This window comes from Rhinolophus hipposideros (genome assembly GCF_964194185.1).
Source record: "Rhinolophus hipposideros genome assembly, chromosome: X".
NCBI classification, from domain to species: Eukaryota; Metazoa; Chordata; class Mammalia; order Chiroptera; family Rhinolophidae; genus Rhinolophus; species Rhinolophus hipposideros.
In genome coordinates, this window is record NC_138046.1 from 85,163,057 (window position 1) to 85,190,338 (window position 27,282).

Consider the following 27,282-nt stretch of genomic DNA (forward strand, 5'->3'; position numbering starts at 1 on the left):
AAGATGTATTATACAATTGTACACCTGAAATGTATGTATCTTTGCTAACAGTTGTCACACTAATAAAATTTAATTTAAAAAAATAATTAAATTAACATATATTTGTGTGTGTGTGTGTGTGTGTGTGTGTGTGTGTGTCTTTTGCTCTGTCACCTCCAGACTGCATTAAGGTTCTGCCCAGGTATTGCTCTACCTGATTGTTAGGTAATAACATCATCTCGCTCATCAAGTTGTTTGGCTGGTTTTTAGGAAGTAACGTGAGAAACAGAGTCACCACTGCTGTACACCATGTGACAGTGGACTGAGACTGGATCCTAGGACCATTACCAAAGGGTATTTGTGAACCACACACTGACTGAAGGACCACAGGTATAATCCGAGGAAACCAGTTACCAATCCAGGGATTTAAACGTGCAATAAGGTGAGCAGAAATGTAAAGAAAAGATGGTTAAACCTCACTAATCTATGGGAGTGTGTAAATGCTTTGTTTACCTGACACATAATCAGATGCACAGGAGGAACTGATGAATCCCAGTATGTGTACTAAAACGTATTAAAATCCTTAGTATCTGTTTCTGTCATGGCCATATTTTTGACAGGCATTGTCCACGAGCCGTAACCCGGGGCAGTGTGTCCACAATGTTTCTGGAAGCATTAGAAAGATAGCAGGGGGAAGGAAGGAGACAGTTCAGGCTCCTGTCTTCGACGACCGTAGGCCCAGGGCTTTGGAGGCTCTGTGGCCCAGGCGGGGAAAACCTCACCCTGCAAAGCAGGACCCCAAGTCAGTGCGCATGCTCGTTGGTGCGCGTGCTCCTTGATGCGCATGCGTCATGCAGCAGGTGGCAGTTGCTGCGCAAGCGCACTGCTGTCCGCGTTGTGCGAGCAGAGCTGGGACGGAGGCGGTCGTGTTCCTTCCTTCTCGATTCTCTGTGGCCGCTTGGGACTGAACGGGTAGGTCCCTAGATGAGTGCTCCCAGGTGTGGAAGGACGAGGGAGTGGGGGGACAGCCGCGGGCTTCCGTGGAGACGGGGCTGCTTCCTGTGGCTCCGAGGGGGAAGGTCCTCGAGGTCGTCGTCTCTCCCTCGCTCGGGTCGTGGCCGCCATGGCCCCTGTGGTCCCGGTGGGAGCGCGCCGAGGGGGTAGTGGCTGGTGGGCCGTGGAGGGGAGGGGTGAGGTGAGGACGGCAGTGCAGGGCCGTGATTTCAGTGTGGGGGGGGCTGGCGGCCCCTGGAGCAGCCCCGGGAGCCCGAATGCGGAGCCCTCCGTGGGGCCCGGGCCGGGGCTGGGCGGGCTGTGAGGCAGGGCCTAGAAATGGGCCCGCGGTAGGACTGCCACTGGGTCCCCGAGACGTGCCGTGTACCAGGCGGGTGCCGCGGGAGAAGCGGGCCTGAGGGGCTGGGTGGCAGCCCGTCGCCTGGGCCTTGTGGTCAGAAAACCGCACAGGCGGCCTGGCCAGACTTGAGCCTTCCTGTGTGTTCCAGCCCCACTTTATTGAAGCGGGAAAATGGGCCTTGTCGGTGCCCGTGGGCCCAAAGCAGTGGTCGCGGGAGGATCAAGGGTCTAGCAGGGTTTTCTTCAAGGTCTTCCCGGTGGGGAATCGGGGTCTGGAACCCAACCTGGTGTGTGGTCACGTGCTGACGGCGATGCTACTGCCAGCTTGTCCATCAAATAGACGGATTTACCAGCCCTTGTGTTTGCTGTGACGGGAAAGCCTGTGCCCTGCACTGACCGTGAGACGTATTTTGAAAGTGTTTCCAACTTTAAAAACGAATTAAATAGAACATAGCCGTGCAAATGGTACCGCTAACCTCTTACGTGAACAATTCAAGTCACCTTATTCTGCTTTCAGTGTGAAGTATGAGTAAGCATGTGAGGTCCAGATCCCTATGGAAAGTCCTACTACAAGATGAACAGGCTTCTGAGCCAGTTGGACCTGTGGTTGTGAGTGCTTTAATGTTCCATGTTTTCTCTTACCACACGTGTATGTGCTCAAAGTTGTATTGAACGACTATAGATGCAGTGAAAAATGTTTCCGTGTCGTGAAGACGAAGGAAACATCTATCCAGCAGGAATCCATGCTGGCATTGCCAGTGGAAACGCAGCCTGTGACTTCTTTCTCAAGCTTGTTCCCCACAGAATGTGCCCATCCATCCCAGCGGAGAGTGAAATCGCTTCTCAGAGTGAAATCGCTTCTCCCGTCCTTGTGAGCAGCTCCTCTGGGAGTGGCCACAGTTTGGGAAGAGTCAATTCATCAAGAATGAGACTATAGAATCGTGCTTTTAAATGTATTTATGGTTATTTACGATTATTCTCTATGTTTGTATATGTTTGTATCGTTGGCATGTATTAACATAAATCCTTTCCTTTGCCCTCATGCACACACCCCTGGGTAGGGCCAGCTACCCAGTGATGAACAATCTCCACAAGTGGAGCCACCAACTGAGAGTCAGGAGATTACACCTGGGCAAGACAATAAAGATGAAGGAGCACCTGAGGTTCAAGGTGAAGGGAAAGGGAGGAAGAATGCCCGTGGGGGAAAGGGGTCGGTGTGTCTGGTGTATTGTGACATAGCGAACTGTGGATGGAAACCATTGAAAGGCATCTCAAACATTCCGTGCAAATGGGCTGAAAATGTGAACAGAGTATAGTTTCCAGCTTCTTGCACTCTTTCACTATAATGACTTTTGTCGCTTTCTGCAAGATTTCTTTTGTGTGTGCTTGAAAAGACAGCCAGTCTACATCAGAGGAAACTGTGTAATTTTCACTACAAAAGTGTACATTCGTCCACTCGTTTAATTTGTTCTTCTTAGAACTTGGTTGAATGGCATATGAGCGTGGGCAGAGTGCAAAGTCAGCATATCCTATAACACATGAAGTAAAACCGATTTGCATCAGGAAGGTAGCTTCCTTTTAAGATGAGAAAACTGAGGCTACGTCAGCACTTGAGTCACTGACACAGAAGTCATACTTCATTCCAAGCTTTGTGGGCTTCTGTCATTTGTGTTGGTTGCGAAGTAGTGAATGATTTTGTGTCAAATGCTACATTGTCAGATGTGTCTGTATGGTCACGTAGCTCATTGCTGCCATGAAAATAGATGCAGTTCAATGGAGCAGCATAGAGACTCCTGAAATGAGTTCAGAGATTGATGGCCGCTGTATGCCCTGATTCCATGTTTTTGTTACGGTAAGTTTGGTAAAAGCTGGACAATTACGAATTCTGGCACATAGGTAATGATAGGAGTGTGACTTTTAAAAAGTGATGTAAAAGGGGTTTAAATAGTTTTAACATTAGGAAATGCAAAAAATACCTTAAAATTATTATGAAACAGAAATTATTTCTTCTAACTCTATAGTATTTTCACCAAACATTTGTAGTAAGTTATTTACATGACTCAGGTCACGGATCCTTGTCCCAATTCTCTGTTGAGAGTTTTGCGCAGTATGACTGACACTACAGTCCATTCATTTCTTTCCACTCTACTTTCCTTCATCTCACTGTGAGGCAGATGTTTTGATGTTTATCACTAATAATTTGTTTTTATTTTTCCTCCTTTTCTGAATGGGACTCATTTATCGAAATGAGGGCCCTGCACGTAAATATAACTAGTTATTTTGAGATAGTAAGTTTTGGATTATTGTAGTAAGCGGATGAGGTCACTACCATAAGGGTTGTTATAGGCCCCCAAATGCACTCAGTTACACCTGCGGTAAATCACGTTTCATTGTAATCACAACACCATCGATGGCGTAGCCCTCAGACTTCCTGGACAGAGCTGAGGCTCTCTATTCTTAGTACTAGATTGCAACATACAGGAAATACAGATGTCTGTGCTTTATCTTCAGACTGTCATTTAACATAAGGTTTCATATTACAGGAAAACAGAGATATGCAGAGCATCTTGACGTCACACTTCTTCTCCCCAAAAATACAGGCTTTTATTGCTATTAGCTGGAGGAATGATGATTTTAATTGACTTATTTATATGCCATGGACATTGGTCAAAAGGAGAACTTTTTTTTCTTCTTAAGATTCTGACCCAGAAGCTGATCTCCAGGACCTGGCTCTCGCTAAGACAGGTCGTGAGGGCAAAGTCCAAGGGGAGAGTGTACCAAATTTACAGCCCTTTCAAATGCCAGCAGCAGGTATGTTATCCATTAAAAATGCAACTTGTGTGTTTTCTTCGCAATCCCATCTCCGATACTATAGAGGTACCATGCTGTAACGTTAATAGAGTCATATATAAAGATCACTTGTAATAGAATTCTGCCGCAAGGACCTGACTGCCTGACTTACAGACTGTCAGAGATAGAAACAAATGATGTCAAAGCTATATTAAATTATAAAATACAATAACACATTGTTACCTTTGAGTACATGTCCTATCACTAACAGCAGATAATTTTCAGATTCTTTTATAATTCCTGCATTTAAGAAACACGTGAATGCATTTGTCATCAATATCAGGTTGTCTGAAATATGCTGAGGCACTGAAGTAGGTTCTAGTACCAGTTCTAAAATCATGTGTGTTTCTCTGGGACAATCTCATAACTTCAAAAACACCTTTACTCTTTTATAAATAGTGAAATCAAGTCAGATACATTAAAATCATTAGCAAAGGTGATGTTTGCCTTCTCTGGTACTCTTGAATAGAATACAGAGAATACAAAGTTGCTTCTTTTTCATGACTTACACAGTGACACCCTGAAAATAACCCCCAGCCGAACAATCAGCGCTAATGTGTCTTTTGGATCAGAAATTAATAGGAGACCCGGTGTTACATTTTATCATATTATGTTCTGTTATGTTGTATTCTATTCTATTTTATTATATTACATCACATTATATCATGCAAGACCAGGTCTTATAGAAAAATGAGACCAGGTCTTATACTAACATTTGGTCCAAAAGACACCTTAGAGCTGATTCTGCGGCAAGGTCTCATTTTCAGGGAAACACGGTACGAGAAACTATCATCTTGAGTCACATATTCAGATCTGAGTTGAGACTTCATAGTTAATAAGATAATCAGTAAACACTTCCCTTGAAGTTCTGTTTTCTTTATGGAGACCCGCAAGTGTGCAAGTGTGGCCTCTGGGCTAGTAATAACAATCGCATAATAAATCTTTTGCCCAATGAAGCCTCACATGACGGTGTCATGAAAAGGCAAGAGGAAGTCTCTTTTCTGGTTTCTGTGTCCGGTCCAGTAGAGAGAATGCAGACAAGCACTGATGCTCCAGGCTGGAGTGAGTGAGATACCTGTGCTGAGCGAGCTCAGTCACCACTGTCAGTTATTGACTGACTTTCCATTACACATGTATGGACCACGTGGTATGGTCACCTGTAACTATGCCACATGTGACATGTTGGTACACTCTCTCTCGCAAAAACGAATTATTATGATTTGAAGTTCAAGGACTATAAGCTTCATAAATTCAGAGTAGTCAACTTAAGGCTGTTTACTGGTCAAATGGAAGCTGTTCTCCAGAAAAAGGTCAGGCAAAGAGTGAGGGTGAGGACTCGGAGGGTGCTGATCGTCAAAGGCAAGACTTTTCCGAATCTCCAGCGGATTGATGTGCTGGAAGCAGTTATGAGACCCAATTAGAATGCTAGTTGTTTGGTTTCCGACTTTCACAATACAGAGATGACATTACTGTAGAGCTCGCATGAAAAGATTTTTGAATGGTAGTTCAGACCCCAAATGCCTGACTGCCTGACTCCCACTCTGTCACTTACAGAAAAGGGTGGGGCAAAGATATGTTGAACTATAAAATTTGAAAAACTGTTCTTAGTTTTTGGTCCATTTATATGCCATGTTGGTAGTTTAACCAACAGCAAGTAATTTTCTATTTCTTGTATACTTCCTTCTTTTAACAGATACATAAGCATTTGAAATACTTTTCAGTTTGTGTAACATATGCTGAGATAAAGAACTAGTCTCTAGTATCAGCTTGAATATAACGTGTGGGATTCTGGGAGAACCCCTTAACTTTAAACCGATAGCTCCTCTTACATACATAGTAAATTCAAATCCAGATGTACAAAAGTCCTTCTCAATGTTGGTGTTTGTGTTCTCTAGTTCTCTTGTACGTAACACATGGAATACAGAGACATTCTGTTTTTCCATGACTTATTTATAATAGTGTAACATCTTGAGAGACATGTCAGGATTTCATTGCAACTAAGATGATGAGTAAACAGTAGTACCTGATCTTTAACTTTTTTCCTTTCTTTTTTTTTTTTCGGTATTCAGACCTGTATACTTGCTCTTCGATTCTGACAAACGTTTAATTCTTCTGGCTCTTAGAACATAATTGCACTTTAAGTCCTTTCCCCAAAGGGCCCCAAATGCCCCAATTGAAAAATGGCACGAATTTTCTAGTTGCTAGATTCTGTGTCTGATCAGGAAGAGAGAATGCAAGCAGTCACGGGTGTCCAGACCGTTGGGAGTGAGATCCATGTGCTAAGCACGCTCACTGTCCCCACTGTCAGTCTAAGTGAGTTGCTGTCAGGAATGAAAATGTGCGCACTGTGACATTATAACCTGTAAGCATATCAAACGTGTCATAGTGTAAGTTCATGCACCCAGCAATCAATTGATAACATTTCACGTACAAAGACTACAGCCTTAATAATTTCTGAGTAACTAATTAAGTATGCTTAGTATTTAAACTTGCAACGTTTTTTTTAAAATATCACGATTGTGTATTTGTGGTGTGGCGGTTTCTACAATCTGCAGATTTAACAATGATTGCTAGAAGGAATCAATAGATTCCTAAAAGAAAGAAATGCACAGAGATAGTATTAGCCAAAAGGATTATGGAAAAAATCTGAATCATGTTTATTACCATAGAGAATGCTGTACAGAGTGTCCTAAATTCCCTTACTTCTTTGTCCCATAGTATGAATTGCAAAGAGAAAGAGCAGGGGAATGGTATGACTTGCCTCTAACAGGGTCTGATGCGTGCATTCTTTGTCCCTTTGTCACTTCTTACATATGTGTTGCATTACTCAGTTCTCATATTCCATTAAATAATAAAAATATTCATAATTAACGAAAGACAATGCAACTGCCATTTTCACAGTCACGTTATGATATTTTTAGTGTGGAACATAGAGTAATTATTGATTAAAGGTTACATGAAAATATCAATGAAACATCTTTATGTAAAAAATGGCACATCACAATTTCTACCTGTTGTCCATAATACACTTTCAAATTTTCCCTACATTACGTAGTGGAAAACAATAAATACAAACGTTACGTAATATATGAATACCAGGGAAGTAGGAACGTCCCTGTGAGTAAAAACGGTCAACTCGGGAATCGTTAAATGCAGGGAATGTCATGTCATCAGTAACGCAACGAGCCTGGGCTGTCGGGTTCACTGCTCACAAATGCCCTTCCTAAAATTTCCTCTGCTGAGGATGTTCCTATAAAATGTTAGAATATGCGTTTTCATGTCTCAGGGACAGTGAAGGCCCCAAGACTGTTTTTGACTCTATGAGATTATTGCATGTCACGTGGGCATCACTTGATTCGACCGGTGACCGATACAGACTGGAACGCCGCATTGGAGCTCCGGATTAATTCCACAGGGCATTCCCTGGTCCTAACACTGGAGGATAGAACTGAAGACGAAGCCAGTCTCGAGGTGGCTTCTTCTGTATGTCCTTAGTTGTTGGACTTTGGTTTATCTAGATTTCAGGAGATTCTCAATGATGGTTGTTCTATAACTTAGTTGTTACTTTGATATGGTCATGAGAGGACAAAGCACAGTATTTACCTACAAGATCATATTCACCGGAAATCTGTGAAAACGTTTTCTCATAAGGGCCTGACCTGGAAACTGATCTCCAGAACCTGGCTCAGCCGAACACTGCGGATGAGGGCAGTGATGGTCCTGACGCCATGGAGGACATTTTACCAAAACGAGTGTCCATTTATATGCCAGAAGCAGGTACGTTACTCATAGGAGTACAGTTTTGGGGGTTTCTGTTATCCACAAGCACAGCGTTACTAATATAGAGATACCATAGTCTATTATTAATAGAGCTCACCTAGAAAGATGTTTGAAGGGCGTTTCAGGCCCCAAAGGCCACACTGCCAGACTTATAGTCTATCAGCTACAGAAACGGGTTGAAGCAAAGCTGTATGAATTATAAAAGTATGCAAACTATGATATTGTCACCTCTAACCATATGAAATGTGTCGCATATGGATTTCTGCCTTCGCAAAGCGATTGTTTGCATTTCAAGTTCAAAGACTATCACCTTAATAATTTCTTAGTAATCAACTTAGTATGCACACGTTTGCAATTGATAACCTTTTCTATTAGGGCCTGATGTGGAAAGTGATGTCCCGGACCTGGCTCAGCCGAACACTGGGGATGAAGGCAGCGAAGGTCCTGATGTCATGGAGGACATTTTATCAAAACTAGAGTCCATTTCTATGCCAGAAGAAGGTTTCTACCTAGAAGAATACACTTTACAGGGTATCTGTTTTCCACAAGCACGTCTTTAACGATGTAGAGTAACATACTGTAACTTTAATAAAGCTCAGATGTACATATTTTTGCCGAGTAATTGATAGGCCAGCTGGCTGTCTGCCTGACTTACGTTCTATCAGATACAGAAACGACGTGTGTCAAGCCTAATTGAATTATAAAATATGAAAGCCTTTTGTTACTTTTCATCCTTTGTACCTTGAGCCACCACTAAAAATTTCAGAAGCTTCTATAATTTTTGCCTATATCTAATACATCATGCATTTGATGTATTTGTCACTTGGTGTGAAACAAGCTGAGGTTCGGAAGTACCAGCTTTAATGTAATGTGTGAGATTCTGGGAGCACCCCTTAACTTCTACATGGTTCCTTACCCTTATATAAATAGTGAACAAATCAGACATACATTAATAAAAACCATCTTCAGTGCTGTTTTGTTGTGTTCTCTAGCTCTTGTGTATGTAATACATAGAACACAAAGACATTCTGTTTTTCATGACTTATTTATGATTGATGACATATCACCTTGTACCAGATTTTAAGATTTCACTACAACTAAGATAATGAAATAAGTCCGCTTTATGTTTCTGTTTCTGTATGGAGACCTGTATCCATGTGCTCAGATTCTGTGAAATTCTGACTTCTTCTGACTCTTCGAAAACAAATTTTAAATCTTTTTCCCCAGAAAGCCTCAAATGACTGAGTCGTGAAATTGCCAGAAATAGAGTAGTTTCTATTTTCTGTGTCTCAAACAGTACAGAGTGTTCATGCAGTTTCCGATGACCAGGCGGCTATGCGTAAGATACCTGCGCTAAGCGTGGTCTCCTTCATCACCGTCATTCTTGTGATTCCCTCTAATTTGAATGCGGAGACTAGGATATAATCACCTCTAACCGTATCAGCTGGGGCATCATATACGCTTCTGTGTCGAAATGTCAATTGATTTGATTTGAAATTCAAAAAACTATAAACTTAATATTTGCTGCGTAATCAACTTAGGTATGCTGGCCGTTCACATTTATAACATCTCTTAAGGGCTTGATCCGGAAGATGGTCTCCAGGAACTGGCTCAGCTGAGGATTGACCGAGAGGGCAGAGATGGTCCTGATGTCACGCAGCAGCTTGTCTCTAAGCTAGAAACCATTCACATGCCGGAAGCAGGTATGTTATGCAATAAGAATCCTATTTATCCGTTTACCAAATCACTGACCATGAATTCGAGAGCTTTTGAATTTCAAGGCAGCATTTTATATTTTGGGAAGAACTTGCCTCGCATTAGTCTTCTAACCTTGCCGAAGCATTTCATTAGACTATTTACCTTAAGAGAGTTTTCAGACTACTTCCAGGAGCCTGTTAGACATAGCGAAAATGTATTCATAGGCATAACGTAGCCTAGTAATGTACGTGTTATTACATAGCTACCAAATTGCTTGAGTATCCAATATCAAAGTTCAGGAAAAAAAACCCACAGCAGAGCAAACCAAAGGGATAGGATACGAGATAAGTAATAAAAGTTTAAATCTTTGGGAAAAGTAAACATAATTTCACTAGTAAATCAAGAAATGGTTCTTCTGAAAAATATTTGTGAAGAAATTAAGCACTAAGGACACTGAAAAACTTTTGTGAATATTGTCCATGAGTAGCATGATCTTGAAGAATTTGCAAGAAATCCAAGTACACAGGGTAGGGAATATGATTGAGACACTGACGGATATTGATTGTTTTATATAATTGAAAGTGAATACATTCTTGACCTCTAAAGTAATACTTTCAAAATATGAATGGAATGGTTGATATTCTAGGAAAATATATGTTAATACATCCCATTAATACTCGAATATCTGAACATCACAGATATCATAGGAGTGCTTTGGAAATTCATCAGACTTGTCCTTCAAAAGGTCTTACTTTACTTAAGATCAAGGTAGCGTATGCTTGAAAATTGATGAGAATAGATGTTGAAGCATTCTCCTCACAAAAGGTAAATAACTATGTGAGGTGTTGGATGTGTTAATTACTTCCTTTTGTCTTAGTAATCATTCCACAATGTATAGATACATCAAATCACCATGTTTTATACTTTAAATACATGCAATCATATTTATCACTTTTTCCTGAATAAAAATTTACGGAGCAATGTTTTTGGAAGAAAATTTACTTTCTAGATATCTTACTATTTCTCTCATTCTCTTTCCTTACCTCGCCCTCTCTTCATTCTTCTTCTTCATGCTTTTCATTTTTTTTTTGCCATGACATACTCCTTGGCATATATGTTCTTCACATTTTGGTGTCAGAAATGACGGTAATGACTTAAAACGAGAGTGATTCTATAATTTATTATATAAACTGAAATACTTTCAAGTGTGGAAAAGACATTATTTATTATTACGCTTGGACTACAGGTGAAAATGGGGACACATTAATACCCCACTTACGCAATCACACGATGGCTAAAATGGCCCAAAGATACGTTTTTCCATTCCTGCAACAGAGAGAAAACACAAATGTAGTATTGGACTTTGTATTTACTTCACTTAAGCAGTAACCAATGTGACATTACTGTTTTAAGTATGTTCTGCTCAGTAAATTATTTCAGTCAAAGCAGTTAATCAATATATTCTTGTAAATTTCTTTTCTCTCAGGATTTCTGGGGTGTTGCTTGGATTTTTAGTAAAAGGATACGCAATTTTTGCTTTCTGTTTGACACTTCCATTTAACATTTCCATTTTGTGTCATGTGTTCTGTACAAAAACATTGATTTCATTTCCTTGTACCAATAGAAAGATTCTCGTGCTAAAGAGTGGTGGTAAATGATCTGCTTTGAAGTCTTTTTTTTATGAAACCAGAGCTGCAGTGTCCTTTGTACACCTTCAGTGTAATCTCAATGACACTCTGCTAAATGTGTTCCCACCTGTCATGTTTCTCTTCCAGGGGAAGGGCAAGGAAAGGATTAAGGAAGGTGAGCTGAAAACATGAAAACTACAACGTGGGATATCTGACTATGAAAATTATCTCAGTAAAGTTTTTTTGCTTTCCCCGATGAGCATCACCAATCTATTGTTAAGTGGATGTCTAAGCGGTTGATACTATTGAAAATTGTATTGTTTTTTGTAATTTTATGTCCTGATTGAAGTTGTATATACAGATATATCTGCAGATTGGTATTTCTCCAGCAACCTTGCAAAATCTGCTTATGAATTCTGAAAGCTTATGTTAGATCCTTTTGGAATTTCACCATGCACAGATCGTTTGTGATAACGAGCAGAGTTTTGTGCTCTTTGAAACATGTCTTTTTTTCCCTTTTCTCATTTTACAACCTTGGACAGAGCCAGCCAGTACGGTGTGAATAGAAGCCTTAATAGTGGGCCATGTTTCTCTTGTCTTTGATAGGAAATGCAGAATTTCAACAATTCGCCAAGTTACTGTGAAGCAGAGGAAGTTCCACTGCAGTCCTGGGTTGCTAACAATATATATCTTCAATAAATGTTGACTTTTCATCAAACACTTGTGCATTTATTGACATAATTGAAGGATGTGCTACTCCAACAGTCTGTTAATGTCCTGAATTACACAGGAAAGTTCCTATGTATAAACCAAGGTTGCCTTCTTACGGCGGTAAATTGGGTCATGATATATTATTTTTACCAATAATCTACACATTAGTGTCATCTGTGTAGCATGTTCGTGTATGACCTCCTGAGTGACTAGCGTGTGCTTTTAGGTCATGCACTTTGGAATCACGGTTACACTAGATGCCTCCAGTGAATTGGTTTGTACAAACTCTTTTAGTCTCTGGAAGGGAACCCAGTGCAAGGCTGGGAGGAGTGTAGCGCCAGCTTTCCGTTGTTCCGCTGTTTCTGGATTCCATCTCTCTTGTTAGTACTGGACCCCACTAACAGGTGAGTGACAGGGAAGCTCCAGGTCCCCATCCCTTCAGCCTGGGTGAGGTGCCGTCTTCCCCACAAGATACCTCTAGTGGTGCTGTGGCTCTGAAAGCACCTGCTCCCGTTTCTGTGATGATGTTAGTCTCCCACACACACTAAGTTACACGTCATGTCTCTGTTAAGTTGCCTGGATAATTTCTATCTGTGCCCCGTGGTGGGGAATGGCCTGCCCGATCCTTCAGCTGTGTCCAGTTATGGCAATACATCCGTGTAATGAGTTCTATACTAATCCCATGAATAATAATAACTCACATTTGCAGGGTATGTGCTGTGTGCTGGCCACTTCCCTGAGCTAGGTTCCATACATTTATGACATCATTCCATCCTCAGAAGAAAGGAAGCCAGAATGTACAGAAAATTTAGATTTGATCACCGCACAGTTTGATAAAAGTTGAGATGACACGGTTCAGGCCCTCTAGCTCCCAATTCCAGCCTAGGGTAACAGCTTTCTGAGGCATCGCCGGGAACCACTCCGGTCCCATTTTGTCTCATTGTCTATAGATTTGATTACATAGGAGCTGGCAAGGGAACAGTAGATTTGTTGTGGGGACAAGGAAGTCGAGAAATCCAGGCCCACTAGGGACAGTCCACCTGCTGATGGCAGGTGTGGCTCGTCCTGGGGAAAGGGATGGACTCCAATACCCGGTGTCAGGGCCGTCACCCACAGGCACCGTGGGTGGTTGGCGGGGCTCAGCAGGGATGGCAGGGTTTATGGGCCACCTCCTGTGGATATGGGGTTCACACTAACCCTCATAGGGAAGGATGCCTTCCTCCTCCTCCTGAGAGTATCATAGATCCTTTTTTGTTGTTCTTAAAGTTTTTTTTATTACTTTGAGGCATGCGAAGCAACTTTATAGTTAGAAATTTAAACCCCTCACAAAGTTATAACTCCTCTGCCACAAGCTACTACCCCTCTGACATGTTATGTAGCTGTTATAATGCCACCGACCATTTCCCTATGTTGTACTCCATATCCTGTGACTATATATACCCATATATTTAGTTAGAGTTTACAGTCAACATTTTTTACCTCAGCTTCCGGTGTATTACGCATTGTTCAGGCATGTACACGGTCTATGACGTGATTACCCTGAAAAGTCCAGTGCCCATCTGTCACCTTCCATGATTTACAACATTGTTGATTATATGTGTTAACTACCAATTCATATTTCTCAATATCTTTTTCACCCCCGATCCCTTTCCGGTCTACACCCTGATAGATCTAGTACCTATCTGGCACCATAACTGGTTATTACAATATTATTGACTATATGCCTTATGCTATACCCTACATTCCCATGACTACTGTGAAGCAATCAATTTGAACTTCTTAATCCCTCCCCCTTTCACCTATCCTTAACCCCTTCCCGACTTCAAGAAGTTCCTCTAATATTCCCTGTAATACTGGTTTGTTGGTGATGAACTCCTTCACCTTTTTTGTGTCTGGGAAGCTCCTTGTCTACCCTTCAATACTAAACGATAACTTTGCTGGGTAGAGTAATCTTGGTTGTAGGTCCTTGCTTTTCATTACATGGAATATTTCCTGCCAATCCCTTCTTGCCGGCAATGTTTCTGATGAGAAATGAGCTGCCAGTCTTATGGCCGCTCCGTTATAGGTAACTAACTGCTCTTCTCTTGCTTCTTTTAGGATTCTCTCTTTGTCTTTAACGTTTGTCCCTGAGATTATGATGTGTCTTGTTGCTGGCCTCTTCGGGTTCATCTTGTTTGGGACTCTCTGTGCTTTCTGGACTTGTCTGTCTATCTCCATCACCAGGTTAGGGAAATGTTCTGTCATTATTTCTTCAAATACGTTTTCAAATGCTTGTCTCTATGTTCACCTTCTGGTACCCCTATAATGCAAATGTTGGTACGCTTGATATTGTCTCAAAGGCCCCTTAAACTCTCCTCAGTTTTTTGGATTGTTTTTCATTTGCTGCTCTGGTTGGGTATTTTCTACTACCTTATCTTCTACATCGCTGGCTGCATCCTCGGCTTCATCTAGTCTACTGATGATTGCCTGAAATATATTCTTCACTTCCGTCATTGTGTCCTTTATTTCCCACTCATTCTTTTTCATGGTTTTCATGTCCATTTTTATGCTTCCTGTCTCTCTGTTGAAGTTTTCCCTGAGATCATTGAGCATCCTTATAACCAGTGTTTGGAAATCTGCATCTGACACATAGGTTATCTCCATCTCATTTAGTACTTTTTCTGGAACGTTGTTCTTTTTTTTCATGTGGAAGATGTTTCTTTGTCTTCCAATGTTAGATGCCTCCGTGTGTTTCCTTCTGTGAATTACGTTAGGCTGCTATATTTTCTTCTCTTAGTAGAGTGGCCTTGGGTACAAGGTGTGCTATGAGGTTCAGTGGCATTCTCTTTCTGGTCCCTCTCATACACTGGCCTGGGCGTGACCTCACCTACACCAAGAGGGCCCTTGCTCCTCCTCTCCTAAGGATATCATTCTTCTGTGTGTATCTCAGTGGGTACGAATTACAAGAGTCCCCCTGCGTGCACAGGATTGTCCAGGGAAGGCACTGTCAGATGTCCAGAGGCTGGGGACGGGTTTTTCGTTGGGGCAAACCGGGAGCTCCTCCCCTTCCATTTGGTGAACTAGACCTCTGACCTCTGACACAATCATGAGTCTTCCGTGCTAATAACCCTCCCGTTAATCGCTGAGAGGAAGTCAACTTCCACGCCATTGGTTCAACAGCCCAGATAACACTATGTGATGTGTTGCCCGTTACCTCCCTGAACTCATGTCCTGTGTCTCCATAGGTCATGCTGTGCCAGCCACCCGGTTCCTCATGCACTGTAGCCTGAGTTCCACTCCCACACCTTTCCACTGGTCTGACCAGTATCTAGGATGTTTTTCACCCAGATATGCATCTCCTTGCCTTTCTGCTCAAATGTCACGTACATGGGAAATTTTCCCCGCACCACTCTCTCTGGCAATATTCACGCCTTTAACTTCTTTATTCACATTCAATTTTAATCACAGCCATTACCAACGGCTGACTAATTACAAAGATTTCTCTGCTACATGATCCCACTACAATGTAAGTGTCGTGCGGGGCGTCCGGCGGGGTCTCTGGTCCCGTTCCCCACATAAGAACGCTGGAAATGGTGAGGCCACAAAGGAACACCCATGGAGCCATAAGTAGGGGAGTCATATCACTACATTCTCGCCGGCGGCATCTGCCTCTCTGCAATCCACTCTTGCTAGCCCCCATTTTTTCGCTAGCCCCCATTTTTTCTGCTATCGTAGCCACACCAGTTATATTAGCATCCAATGGCTTCCGGGTTATAGCTGATGGCCAACTAGCCACAGCTGATGGCCATCTGATCACAGTTGATGCCCATTTACTACCCGAACCAACACCTTTCTATGTGAGGCCGAGAGCCTGGAAACTGTTTTCTGGGGCTCTGTCCCCACAGTAAGCTACCTAAAGGTAAGATGTTGTTTATTCTCTTTTGCTACGACTGCATTTCTACCTCCCATTACAGTACCTGACACCTAATTTGGAGAGATAAAACGTGATCATGAAAAAAAACGAGTTGGAATAAACATTACGAAGAGAGACACATAAAATAGAGTCGGAGGCTTTTGGGGAAAGTGGGGCCTATGCACCGCTGGTGTCTCAGTCTCAGAGCAGCTCTGAAGTTGCGAACCTGAGAGAACTCAGTCCCAGGTCAGCCATCAATATCTGGGAACAACAACTGCTGTGTGGACACACATAAACTTTACCCCCATCTTGGAGTTTTGAGTTATCCTTTGCTTATTGGAACTAACCAACCCTTGCTAAATTAGCCAGCAGTCCTTCATTTGCATGAGAGAATTACACTTTGTGGTTTTTGCCTTTATAATCACTACGTTTCTTTGTCTCTCCGGAGAGCAGTTTGTGTTGCTAAGTGGTTGTGGGTTTCCAGGGCTGCAACTCTTTTCACTCACGTAAGTAATTTCCTTTCTTGATTAAGCCTTAAGCTCTTCATTTTTTATCAGTGAATCAGGGAATAAATAAACAAGTGCAAAGTGGTGGCAAGAGGCATAGTTAGAGAGGCCGAGGAGTTTGCTAGGTAACATGTCCAAGCGTGACAGGATTGTGACGAAGAACCTGGTCTGTATGTAACCTAACCAGTCCATTGGCCCCTGGGAGATGGCCCCTTCCCTAACAAAACCAGATGACCCGCCATCCCTCTCACCTATTGCTGACAGTCAAGGACTGCAGCCTGTCCCACACCAGGCCTTCTAACCCCAGTCTGGAGGTCTAGCCCTCCTGCCATTGGGGGACTGTGGCGCGGTTGCCCCACTAGATGCATTCTGCAGTTACCCAGGAGACAGAAGCCAGCACAATCCTCCGCACAGAGAAAAGCTTGTAAGGCTCCCCGGTATCAGAGTGGCCACTGCAGGGAGGTACATTTCAGGTCACTAAGACGGTCCCAAGAATGCAAGAGTGCAGCGAACTGGCGTTTTCATCCTGCCTTTGCCTTCCCACCCTTTGGGGACCAGCCTAGAATGGTCCATGTGCATCCCAATGGATGAGCCAGTTCCGGTTCCCACCGCCAAGGGGCGCCCGCGAGGGAGCAGTTGCTGCCGGGCACAAACCACACAGGTCTGGAGGGGCGCCTGTGTATTCCGGGAGGTACCACTGGGGAGGGCGTTTGGGAAAACCCCACTGTGTGTGTGAGCACACTGAGGGAGTGTATACAGCGGCCGGGCCCAGTAGTACTCGGAGGTCTCCATTCTCCCGACCCGCTGGACACCGAGTGGCCTCGGGGTGTGAGGTTGCAGCCCACACTGTCAATTCCCGAGATGCACCCGTCCCTTGCCACGTGGTCGCATCCAGCTGGAAGACCCTGGGTGGAGAGATTGCGGGTGGGGGGTGGGGAGGATAAAGGAACTGCTCCCAGGTCCATGCTGTGCGCTGATTGGTCGCGGGGAGATTGACGGAATAAACCCTCCCAGAAGCCGTCCCTGGGCGCGGGATGGCTCCCGCTGGGCCTGTCATCTTGGCCTCCCCGTCTGGCGGCCCCGTGCCCATGGCCATCTGTGTGGGATGTCGCCTGACTGCAAACTGGAGCTGAGGGTGAGGCGTGTGTGTGCCCGCGTGTTCGCGCGCGCGCGTGTATTTTCAGAGCGTAGAAGTTTCTCCGAGTTGGACTCCTCAGCGCCTGAGCGTCCGGACGGGGCTGGCAATGCCGCCCCTGGCAGTGGTGAGTTCCGCGCAGTCGCTGGCGTGGAGTCAGTGCCCCACGCTGCGATCGCGGGTGACGGCGCTGTCTGCACGTGAGCTTCTTACTGTCGTTTAGCCCTATGTCAGTCACCAGCCTAGTGTGGCGCGATTGGCACGGCATCGGAGAGACTCTCACACGCAGGCAGTTAAGGTCCAGGGAGCGGTGTCTGCGCTCCTTGGTGTCCCTGCCTGGGAAGTGAAGTGTCAGGCATTTGGGGATGTGTATGGCGAGCTGCCACCTCACAGGTGCTCTGTGGGTACACTGGCTCCCTGTGAGCCTTTGAGGGATTGTGCGCGAATGGGAGGTTTTATCTGAGTGGATTCTGTGCCACGGACTAAAGGTCTCTGCGGCCTCGTGTGCCTCGTGGGCCTCGTGGGCCTACACACGTGTACCTGGCTCAGCATTTTCTGTGGTTCCCGGCGTCTGTGTCCTGGGTGAGATCTGTGTGTGTGACCGCACCCCGGGAATGAGGGCTCCCAGCACTTTGTGATGCTGGGTCCTGAGCTGTGATCTCTCTGAACTGAGTGGGGTGGGCGGAGGCTTTCTCTTAACGTAGGAAGTCGGGGGCTGTTTTGGGGTCTGTGTCCAGGGTGTAGGTTCTCTGATCTGTATAGGGACGTTATCCTAAGGTTATGGGGTGTTTCGGAGTTAATTGAGCTTCTGTCTTTCTGCTTTCAGAGCCCTTGTAATCAGTCGGCCCGTGCCTGGGACCTTTGGGAGCCTACCTGCAGGGTGAGAGGTATCAGCAGTTTTAATTTCTTTCCTGGGATGAGGACCTTGGTGTGCAGGGTGGGGGCTGTCACAGTGTGTGTGGCCTCTGCTATGTCTGGGAGTCTGTGACACAAGCGGTGACCTCCCTGTGGAGAGACGTTTGGAATCTGTTTTAGGTTTTGTTGACTGAGCTGTGTTTGGTGTCTCTGGGTATGTGAGGTGTTTGGGGTTTGTGTGTCTGGTAAGATCTCTTACCTTCTCGGGTGTGAGGTCTCCGTGTAGGACCTGAGGGATTTGGAACCTGTCAGATTGGATTCCAAAGCCTGGAGCCCCACGTCTTGGTTGTGTGTCCTTGGGCAAGTCACTTGTGTCCTAAAGACTTGATATGCATCATAACCAATAAATGGGGCCAATTCCCATGTTGGAAGACAGTGTACATCTTAGCAATGTGTGTAAAGAGTCTGGGTCCCACTCAGTTTTCCACAAGATATTTCTGAGTCCCTGCTACAGTATGTATCTGAGCAGCGTTCTAGGAGATGGGGTACAACAGAGAACTACATTGATGGAATGTCTGACTTCATAGAGTTGCTCAGTACAAGTATAACATATCTGGGAGTGGCAAGTGCTGTGGAGACTGAAAATAACGGGTTCCGGGCAAGGGTATGAGGGGAGAATGTTCTCAGTGTATTGAGCGTGATCAGAGAAGGTCTCCCTGAAAAGGTGATGAGTGAGCAGAGGCCTGGAGGAAGGGAGGGAGCAGGCCGTACGTTATCTGAGGGAAGAGCATGCCAGGCAGAAGGAACAGCAAGTGCAACAGTGCTGAGGCGGAAATCCACTCGGTGTGTTCCTGGGTGTCAGGGAATCCTGGGGTGTTCATAAAGCCCTCATCACTGGGTTTGGCACACAGCGTTCATGAAAGGTGTCCGGTGTTGAGCTCTGTATTTCCCTTCCCACTTGTGAGGGAGGTGAGGTCAACCTCTTTTCCAGACAAAAGTCCTGAGGCTGCAATAGTGGCCTGAGGCTGTTCTCCCACTCACATCTGAAAGTGCTAAAAGAGGGGTGAAGTATTTGACTCTGTCATGGAAAACAGAGGCTCTGAGTGTCAGAGCTGCAGGGCGGACACCATCCACAGTGAATGTGGGCCATCCAGCTGATATAAATGACAATCCAGGCATCATGCCCATGGTAGTATTTCTACTGGTTTTTAATGAAGTCCCTGTACCATTCTTCCTTTTTTTTTTTGAATTGGGGAATATTGGGGGACAGTATGTATTCCGGGGGCCTCAGCTTCAGGTCGTTGTCCTTGACTCTAGTTGTGGAGGGCGCAGCTCAGCTCCAAGTCCAATTGCCATTTTTAATCTTTAATTGCAGGGGGTGCAGCCCACCATCCCATGAGGGTATTGTACTGGCAACCTTGTTGCTGAGAGTTCAGGCTGTAAGCAACTGAGCCATCCAGCGCCCCTCTGGTATCTCAAAGGCAGCTCATTGTCTTCAATCTTGGTGTGCACAGCGTTGCTCACTGGCCCTGTGGGACTGGCACCGCCAACCCTGTTGATCCTAGTTTGGACTCTAACCTGTGGAGCCATCTAGCTGCCTCTACTGTTTCTATTGTTGATGGAAGGCAATACCTTCGGAATGAAACAGGAACTCAGTCAGAGGAGACAGACCGGAAGGGGAGGCTGCAGAAGAGTGAGCTTAATCCCTCAGGTTTCATAGTATTGCCTGGATTGGGCTGCATTCACCTTAATTAAGTGATTGTGTTGGGTATGTTCACCTTTTCCTCTGCCTTGACCATTCTTTCACTTCCCTTCTCTTTTGTGCTAGAGGAGTTCAGTCCTCAAGCTGTCACATGAGGTGCTGCAGAGCAAGGCAAGCGAATGCTTCTAGGTGCTTCCCAGCTAGGGGAGTCACAGCTCAGGCAGACTGAGGAGGGCATCCACACCCAAGGACAGGATGCAGTGGGGGACAGAGCCCCAGGCCAGTAGGAGGCTGTCCCTGGGGGTTGGGTGGGAGAGGCTACATCGATCCGGGATTCAATGCTGAGTAGGTTGTGGAGGGAGGTCACGGGCAGGGGATACTTGAGCATAGCATGTGAGGCTGGCCTCTGTGTGGGAAGGATGCCATATACTACGTGTGCCAGTTAAGTTCACGAACTCATCCTAGAAAAAGTGCTACGTACCTCATCACTGATTATCACTACGGTCACCTTCGAAATACTTCCGTAAGGAAGCAATGCTCAGATGCCAGTGCCTAGTCCAGCCTTCAAAGCAATTTGGAACTCTTTTTCTAGAGTGGCCAACGGAGCTGTCATCATATTACCCTTGATGTCCCGATGTCATCAAAATGTCGTCTTTTTAGTATTTCGTTTATCTTCAGGTAATGAAAGAAGTCACTGGGGGCCAGGTCAGGTGAGGAGGGAGTGCATTCCAATACAGTTACTCATTCACTGGCTGAAAACTCCCTCACAGACAGTGCCCTGTGGGCTGGTGCATTGTCCTGATGCAAGAGCCATGAATTGTTGGTGAAAAGTTCTTGCAGCCTTTTCAGCACTTCCAAATAGCAGACTTGGTAAACTGTTTGTGCAGTTGGTATAGATTCATAGTGAATAATCCCGCTGATATCAAAAAAATTTTCGCCACATCGTTGCAAAAGTTGAGGAATTTTTAATTATACTACCTCGTACACATTGGGTGTCATCACATCAGTAAATAAATCAGGATATGGGAGCCACGACACTCACTTTAGAAAGGGGAGCGTCTCATGTGGAAACAAAGAAACCTAGAACAAACTCTGAGATGGTACGCTGGATTGGAGGCCTCTATGGAACTCGTGGTTTTCAATATACGTACACGTTCTATTAGGTGATAGATACAGATGTACCTATGTATACCCGTGTGTGTGCCTGAGTGCGTACATACGTGTATTCCAACAGTTTTGGGTACCCCCACAATCCAATGGCAGTAATCACATGTAGGCCCCAGATCCTGGTTTCTAAATACCATTCTCCACCAAAGACTGGTGCCTGGACTGGGGGAGGGAAAGGATACAGGAATCCGGCTCAATTTGTGGTGTGAATAATGAGCCTAAATTCAAGGAATGATGGGGACATATCAGAAGGATTCCGGAAATACCTTGAAGGGGCTCCCACTTGAAAGAGTGTAGACAACGTTTTTCGGCTCTCAGATATTATTAATATGTATCATCTGTAAATTTTTTCTTCAATTAAAGTTTCTTGGGGTGACAATTGTTACATAGATTTCAGGTGTACAATTCTGTAATACATTATCTGTATCTCACCTTGTGTGTTCACCACCCAGAGTCACTTCTCTTTCCATCACCATATATTAGACCCCATTTACCCTCTGTGAGAGCACCCTCCCCCCTTACCTTCGGTACCCCGTAAACCATTGTCTGTTTATGTGTTTTTGTTCCTTCATGTGTATGTATTGTTCTTTTGTTGTTTTCAGTTTTGTGTACCACATATCAGTGAAATCAAATGGTTCTCTACTTTTTCTATCTTATTTCACTTAGGATTATAATCTCAAGATCCACGCATGTTGTTGCAAATGGTCCTATTTCATCTTTACTTACTGCCGAAGAGTATTCCATTGTATATATGTATATAGCACAACTTCTTTATCCATTCACCTATCAAAGGACACTTTGATTGCTTCCACGTCTTGGCCACTGTAAATAAAGCTGCAATGAACATTGAAGCACACTTGTCTTTATAGATAAATGTTTTCAGATTTTGGGTGTAGATACCCAGGTGAGGGATTGCTCACCTCTTAAAAGTGCATTTCCCTCTTAGAACTGGTTTTCCTGCGTCATAAAAATTTTCTTAGGATGTGTTTTCATTCTCATTTGTTTGTTTGTATCTTTTGAGCTCTCCTCTTATTTCTTCTTTGACCCGATTGTTCTTTAGAACTATGTTGTTTAATGTCCACACATTTGTGGTTTTTCTTGCTTTCTTTTTGCAGTTGATATCCAATTTCAGAGCCTTGTCATCAGAGAATATGTTTGGTATGATTTCAATCTTCTTAAATTTGCTGAGGCTAGTTTTCTGACCCTATATGTGGTCTATCCTTGAGAATGGTCCGTGTACATTAGAAAAAAATGTGCAGTCTGGTGTTCTACGATGAATTGATCTGTAAATGTCAATTATGTCCATTTCATCTAATGTGTCATTTAGGGCTGCTAGTTCTTTGTTTGGTTTCTGTTTGGATGATCTATCCATAGCTGTCAGTGATGTGTTTACGTCCTCTAATATAATTGTGTTTTGGTCAGTTTCTCCCTTCAGTACTGTTAGTAGTCGCTTGGTATATTTCGATGCTCCCTGATTGGGGGCACGAATGTCGATCACGGTTATGTGTGTCTGATGTATGGTCCCCTTTATCATTAGTTTGTTGTATTCCTTCGTGTATTTTTCTTTGATCCATTTACCAGTATTTGTCAATTTGGATTGTTTCTACTTTTGACTCTTATGAACAAAGTTTCTATGAATGTTTGAGTACAGGTCTCTGTATGGACATATGTTTTTCGTTTCTCTTGGAAAGGATCCTCTAGGAGATTTGCTGGGTCATGTTATAAATATATCTTTAACATTAAAATTTAAATGCCTGCTATGAGGATGCCCCCTGAAGTTTTCTTGGGGTTGCTGGTTGTTTGATATACCTTCTCCCCTATTTCACTGGTGATCTGTTTGTATCTTGGAATCTAAACTGTATCTCCCATAGCCGGCATGTACTTTCATCTTGCTTTTTCAAATCCAGTCTGTCAATGTCTGCGTTTTGACTGGATGGTTTAATCTGCTCACATTTAATGATCTTATTGATGTAGGTAGACTCCAATCTCCCATTATCCTATTCTTTTTTTCTGTGTCTCTTCTCTGTTTGTTCTTTGGTACCTCCTTTACAGCTTTCTTTGTATGGTATAGATATTTTCTAATGGAACATTTTGATTTCTTAAGTGATTGTTTTCACTATATTCTGTGAGTTACACTAGTTCCCCTTATCCATGGGGAGTATATTCCGAGACCCCTAGTGGATGCCTGAAACCACAGGTAGCACCGAAGCCTACATACTATGTTTCTCCTATACATACATGCACTTTACAGCTTCCGTTTGGCATATCTGGTTTGTCAGCAACCCTGCTCTTCCGATTTGGGGTCGTTGTTAATTAAAATAAGGGTCACTTGCACACAAGCACTGTAATACCTCAACAGTCACTCTGATAACCCTGACGACCACTAAGTGATTGTAGGTGCTTCCAGTCCAAGCATCCTTTTAGAACTGGACAAAGGGATGATTCACGTGGGTGGGGTCGGAGTCGATGGCCTGAGATTTCATCACACTTCTCAGAACGGTGCCAGATTTAAATCGCATGAATTGTTTGCTTCTGGTATTTACTCTCTGGCTTTCCCCCCCCAAGGTTTTTAACTACCGAAATCATTTCTTTAAAATATATTGGACTATTCACACCTGGGTGAGTTTTTGTAGTTCATGGTTTATGGGAAATCGATCCATTTCTTCTAAGATGTTCCATGTATAAATGTGGAGTTGAATGTTGTATTATCATATTGCCCCTTTCAATTTTGCTGGGTCTGTAGGAAAATCACGGCTTTCGTTTCTGCTGTTGATAACTTTTCTTCGCTCGCTCCCCGCCCCCCCCCATTCTCGATCTCCTAGAGGTACATAAATGTTGTACATTATCTTAAATAATGAATTTTAATTTCACTGAGTTTCTACCATTTTTTGTGGTGCAATTTTTAAATATTTTTGGTTTCAAGTAAATATTACATATGCTTACCAGGAAATTTGAACACCATAGTATTGAGCAACCCTTTCACTACATCAAAAGCCAGGGAGGATGAAGGTGAAAATTCAAAAGGGTGTGTCACCGTTGTGTAAATGCTTAGAATTTAATAAAACTCTATGGTTTGAAAGAATAGGAATGATTACAAAAAGAGCATGGTAGTCAGACACTGATTGTTAATTATTAAATAAGTTTTGTTAAATGTCTTGTTATGACATTGGGTGTTAAAATCAGCTTTCAAGTGCACAATTGTATAATAATATGTACATGTTGTATTGTGAGTTTACCACCGAGAATCAGTTTTCCTTCCAACATCATATATATGACCCCTTTTACCCTCTTCTACCAGCCTGCTTCCTTACCTTCTGGTAACCATGAAACTGTTGTGTGGATATATGGCTTTTTCTTTCTTTGTCTCGATTGTTTTTTGCTTTCACTTTTATATCCCACATATGAGTGAAGTCGCACACTTCCGAGTTTCTCTGTCTGACTTATTTCTCTCAAGCTCGGTCGTGTTATCTGTTATCTGTTCCCAGTGGAAGTAGCTCATCTTTTCTTATAGCCGAGTTATGTTCCATTGTGTATATGCCTTCTCCATGAATTATTAATAGAGGTCATTGGAGTGGAAGCAGGTCCCTAGTGAACCAGGCTGCTGTGTAGGTAGCCTGAGATGGAAAGTGAGAAGCAGTGCTCTCCCGATCATGGATTTAAGATAAACAATTCAGTAAAGTTTCTAGTTTTGTTATCAGTGCTCAGGGTCTCACAGAAACGGATGTGCCCCTTATTGGGACAGAGCAGGAGAGTATGGACAGGGGAGAAAACAGCTAGAGAAGGGTGCCTGATGGGGAGATTATAGCACTTAGTAAGCTGGGTAAGAAGGGGCCTGATGGAAGATGACGAAAGCTGCGGGTACACACTGGACACCCCCAGAAGTGGAAGGCTGTGTAAGCAGAGCCATTAGAGTGAGGGAGCAGGACTCCTAGGAAAAGATGTTGAGGACATGAGACAGGGAAGGCTACAAAGGGACATCATGTGTTCATTTGTGTGTGTGTCTGTGTCTGGGGGCGTGGGATGGGCAGGGCGTGGGGTAGATTCTCTGATGCCCAGGGAAATGCCTTGAGCAGGGGGTGCAGCATCAGGAAGCTATATATAGGTATATCAGCTCTGAGGACAGAGAGGCTCCGATTATGCAAGGACGAGGCTCCTGGGCCTGAGGTCCCCTGGAGGTTTCCTGAAAGCCAGGGGGTGGAAGAGGAGGAAGAGGAGGAGGAGGAGGCAGAAGGGAGGGGGAGGGGCCGGGAGGAGGGAGAGCGGGGGCAGAGGGGGAGCTGAGGCAGAAGGGAATGGGGAGGAGCAGGGGGAGGAGGAGGAAGAGGGTGTCCCAGGACCTGCCAGTTGAAGGCAGAAGCTGAGTGGGCCGGGCGGGAGGAGGATGACTACGGCAGTGGTACAGGTTCCGCACGAGGGCGGAGGCTCCGCTGTGTCAGTCGGGCGACAGCACGTGGACGTCACAGTGCGGGGACGCTAGCGGACATTGCAAACGCGGTGCAGAAGGCACCCTCAGGCACAAGGCTGCAGGGCGACCTGAAAGGACCTCAGGGCGCCCCGGCGCGCAGGATCAGAACTGGCCAATCCGGGCGCAGCGCCGCCACGCATGCGCATCCGCCCTGGAGCGTGGCTTCCGGCTCTTGTTGCCGGGATCCAGGGCAGCGGGAGAAGGCGCCGTGCCCAGGGCTGCCCGGCGGCGCTACTCGGGTGGTCGCAGTGTCCGCTGCTCTTCAGGATCCGCGCGCTTCTCTTGCTCCGCCGAGGTCTCCTTGCAAACCTCCTAAGAGAGACCGGGTTTTGACTTGCATGTGAGCCATTTGGTTTCTGTGGGCAGCAGGGGGCAGTGTGGTGACGCGCAGCCGCCGGCTCCCCTCTCCCCCGCCCTTCTCGTTTGAAAAAACTCGGCAGTGTCTTCACTGCAAAACTGAGGTTTCCTACTGCGCCTGCGCGCTGCACTCGAACTTACTGTTTGTTGGGCTCCCTTTGAGTGCATCTGTTTTGAAAAGGTTGTGCCTGGGAACAAAAACCCATTTGCCTTCAAAATTAGCTCTTCTTCTACTGGGCTGCTTGGGTTCCTCAGGGACTTGTGTTTCCGTTTCTCTGAATGCGCTGGTCACTGTCTTGCCACATGTGGTTTGGCCTTGGCTGGGCCTGTATCCAGAGTTTCTTCAGTGATGAAACGCCCTCACATGTCAGGGTAGAAAATTTGGAGGACAGATGAATGTACTGAGGACTGACCCAAACCACAGTCCTGTCACCCCGCCAAGGCCATTATTAGTGTTTTGCGCTAAATGTCCTTAGAGATTTTTCTTCAAAAGGCCTGCATTTTCAGTATACTTAATCCTTCATTTTTGCATCGTGACCTCTCCTTGGGGTTTCAAGTCAGTTTTTCGTGTTTGAAAATCGTTTTCATATTTAACGTCATTGTACAGAAAAGTAACGGTGAGGTGTTGTAAAATGTAGAAAGCTTTTGTAAATGTGGGTATAAAGAATACACTGAACATGACCTTAGGGGCCCATAGCCGGCCCTGCTATTGGATTGGGAACAAGGCAGGTGCCAGCACCGTGTATGAAGCCAGCCTGATCTGAACGCAGTGGTCTTTCTCACTAAGTCCACTTAAGACTTCTTACGTTCATTTCTCTCAAGCCTCACATAACTACAGTCCCAGGTTCCTTAGGAATAAATGAATAAGTTTAAAATGAATAAGGTTCATTTTAAACAGTACTGACCACACAAGTTTGAACACATTGATCGTGACTTCTTTACAATAAAAATGCCTGCTTATTGGACACCCAGTTCTTTCCTAGTATTTTCTTCCACTCTGGTCTCCTGGAGGGCCTTGCGCCAGGGCTCAGGAGAACTCCCTTCCAGTTCCTGGGCTACCAGCCTTCCCGTTTTTGCTCTCTGCGCTGCTTTGCTTTCTGAGCTGCTGTTTGTTCCATTTTAAGAAGGGCACTTGCACTGCGCTATTAGTTGAACATGGAGTCCCAACCAGGGAAGGGGTGGTGATAGGGCCCCTGCTCCCAGT

At 44.5% G+C, this 27,282-nt stretch overlaps 2 protein-coding genes across 27 annotated transcripts in view; both read left to right on the plus strand.

The window, feature by feature from the left end:
* LOC308494350 (uncharacterized protein) overlaps positions 1-12,006 on the plus strand; it is a 37,575-nt gene extending 25,569 nt beyond the window's left edge. For 4 of the 17 annotated variants that reach the window (XR_013992914.1, XM_081042082.1, XM_081042084.1 and 1 more), the window contains 8 exons: positions 250-2,285; positions 2,394-2,502; positions 4,030-4,143; positions 7,834-7,959; positions 8,338-8,493; positions 9,540-9,665; positions 11,436-11,463; positions 11,895-12,006. Coding sequence is in view for 13 of the 17 variants with exons in the window: in XM_081042082.1 (XP_080898208.1) it covers positions 4,131-4,143; positions 7,834-7,959; positions 8,338-8,493; positions 9,540-9,665; positions 11,436-11,458 (444 nt within the window). In the remaining 4 variants the exon portion in view is untranslated. Of the gene's footprint in view, positions 1-249; positions 2,503-3,095; positions 3,185-4,011; positions 4,144-7,833; positions 7,960-8,337; positions 8,494-9,539; positions 9,667-10,358; positions 10,486-11,435; positions 11,567-11,894 lie in introns of those variants that run through there. The other 13 variants (XM_081042075.1, XM_081042078.1, XM_081042085.1 and 10 more) reach the window with 10 other exon arrangements.
* Positions 12,007-17,367: 5,361 nt separating this feature from the next.
* Positions 17,368-27,282, plus strand: part of LOC308495337 (P antigen family member 3-like) — a 41,504-nt gene continuing 31,589 nt past the window's right edge. For 2 of the 10 annotated variants that reach the window (XM_081043348.1, XM_081043346.1), the window contains exons 1-2: positions 17,383-17,659; positions 18,359-18,419. The gene's annotated coding sequence lies outside the window, so the exon portion shown is untranslated. Of the gene's footprint in view, positions 17,660-17,830; positions 17,926-18,358; positions 18,420-27,282 lie in introns of those variants that run through there. The other 8 variants (XM_081043351.1, XM_081043353.1, XM_081043352.1 and 5 more) reach the window with 7 other exon arrangements.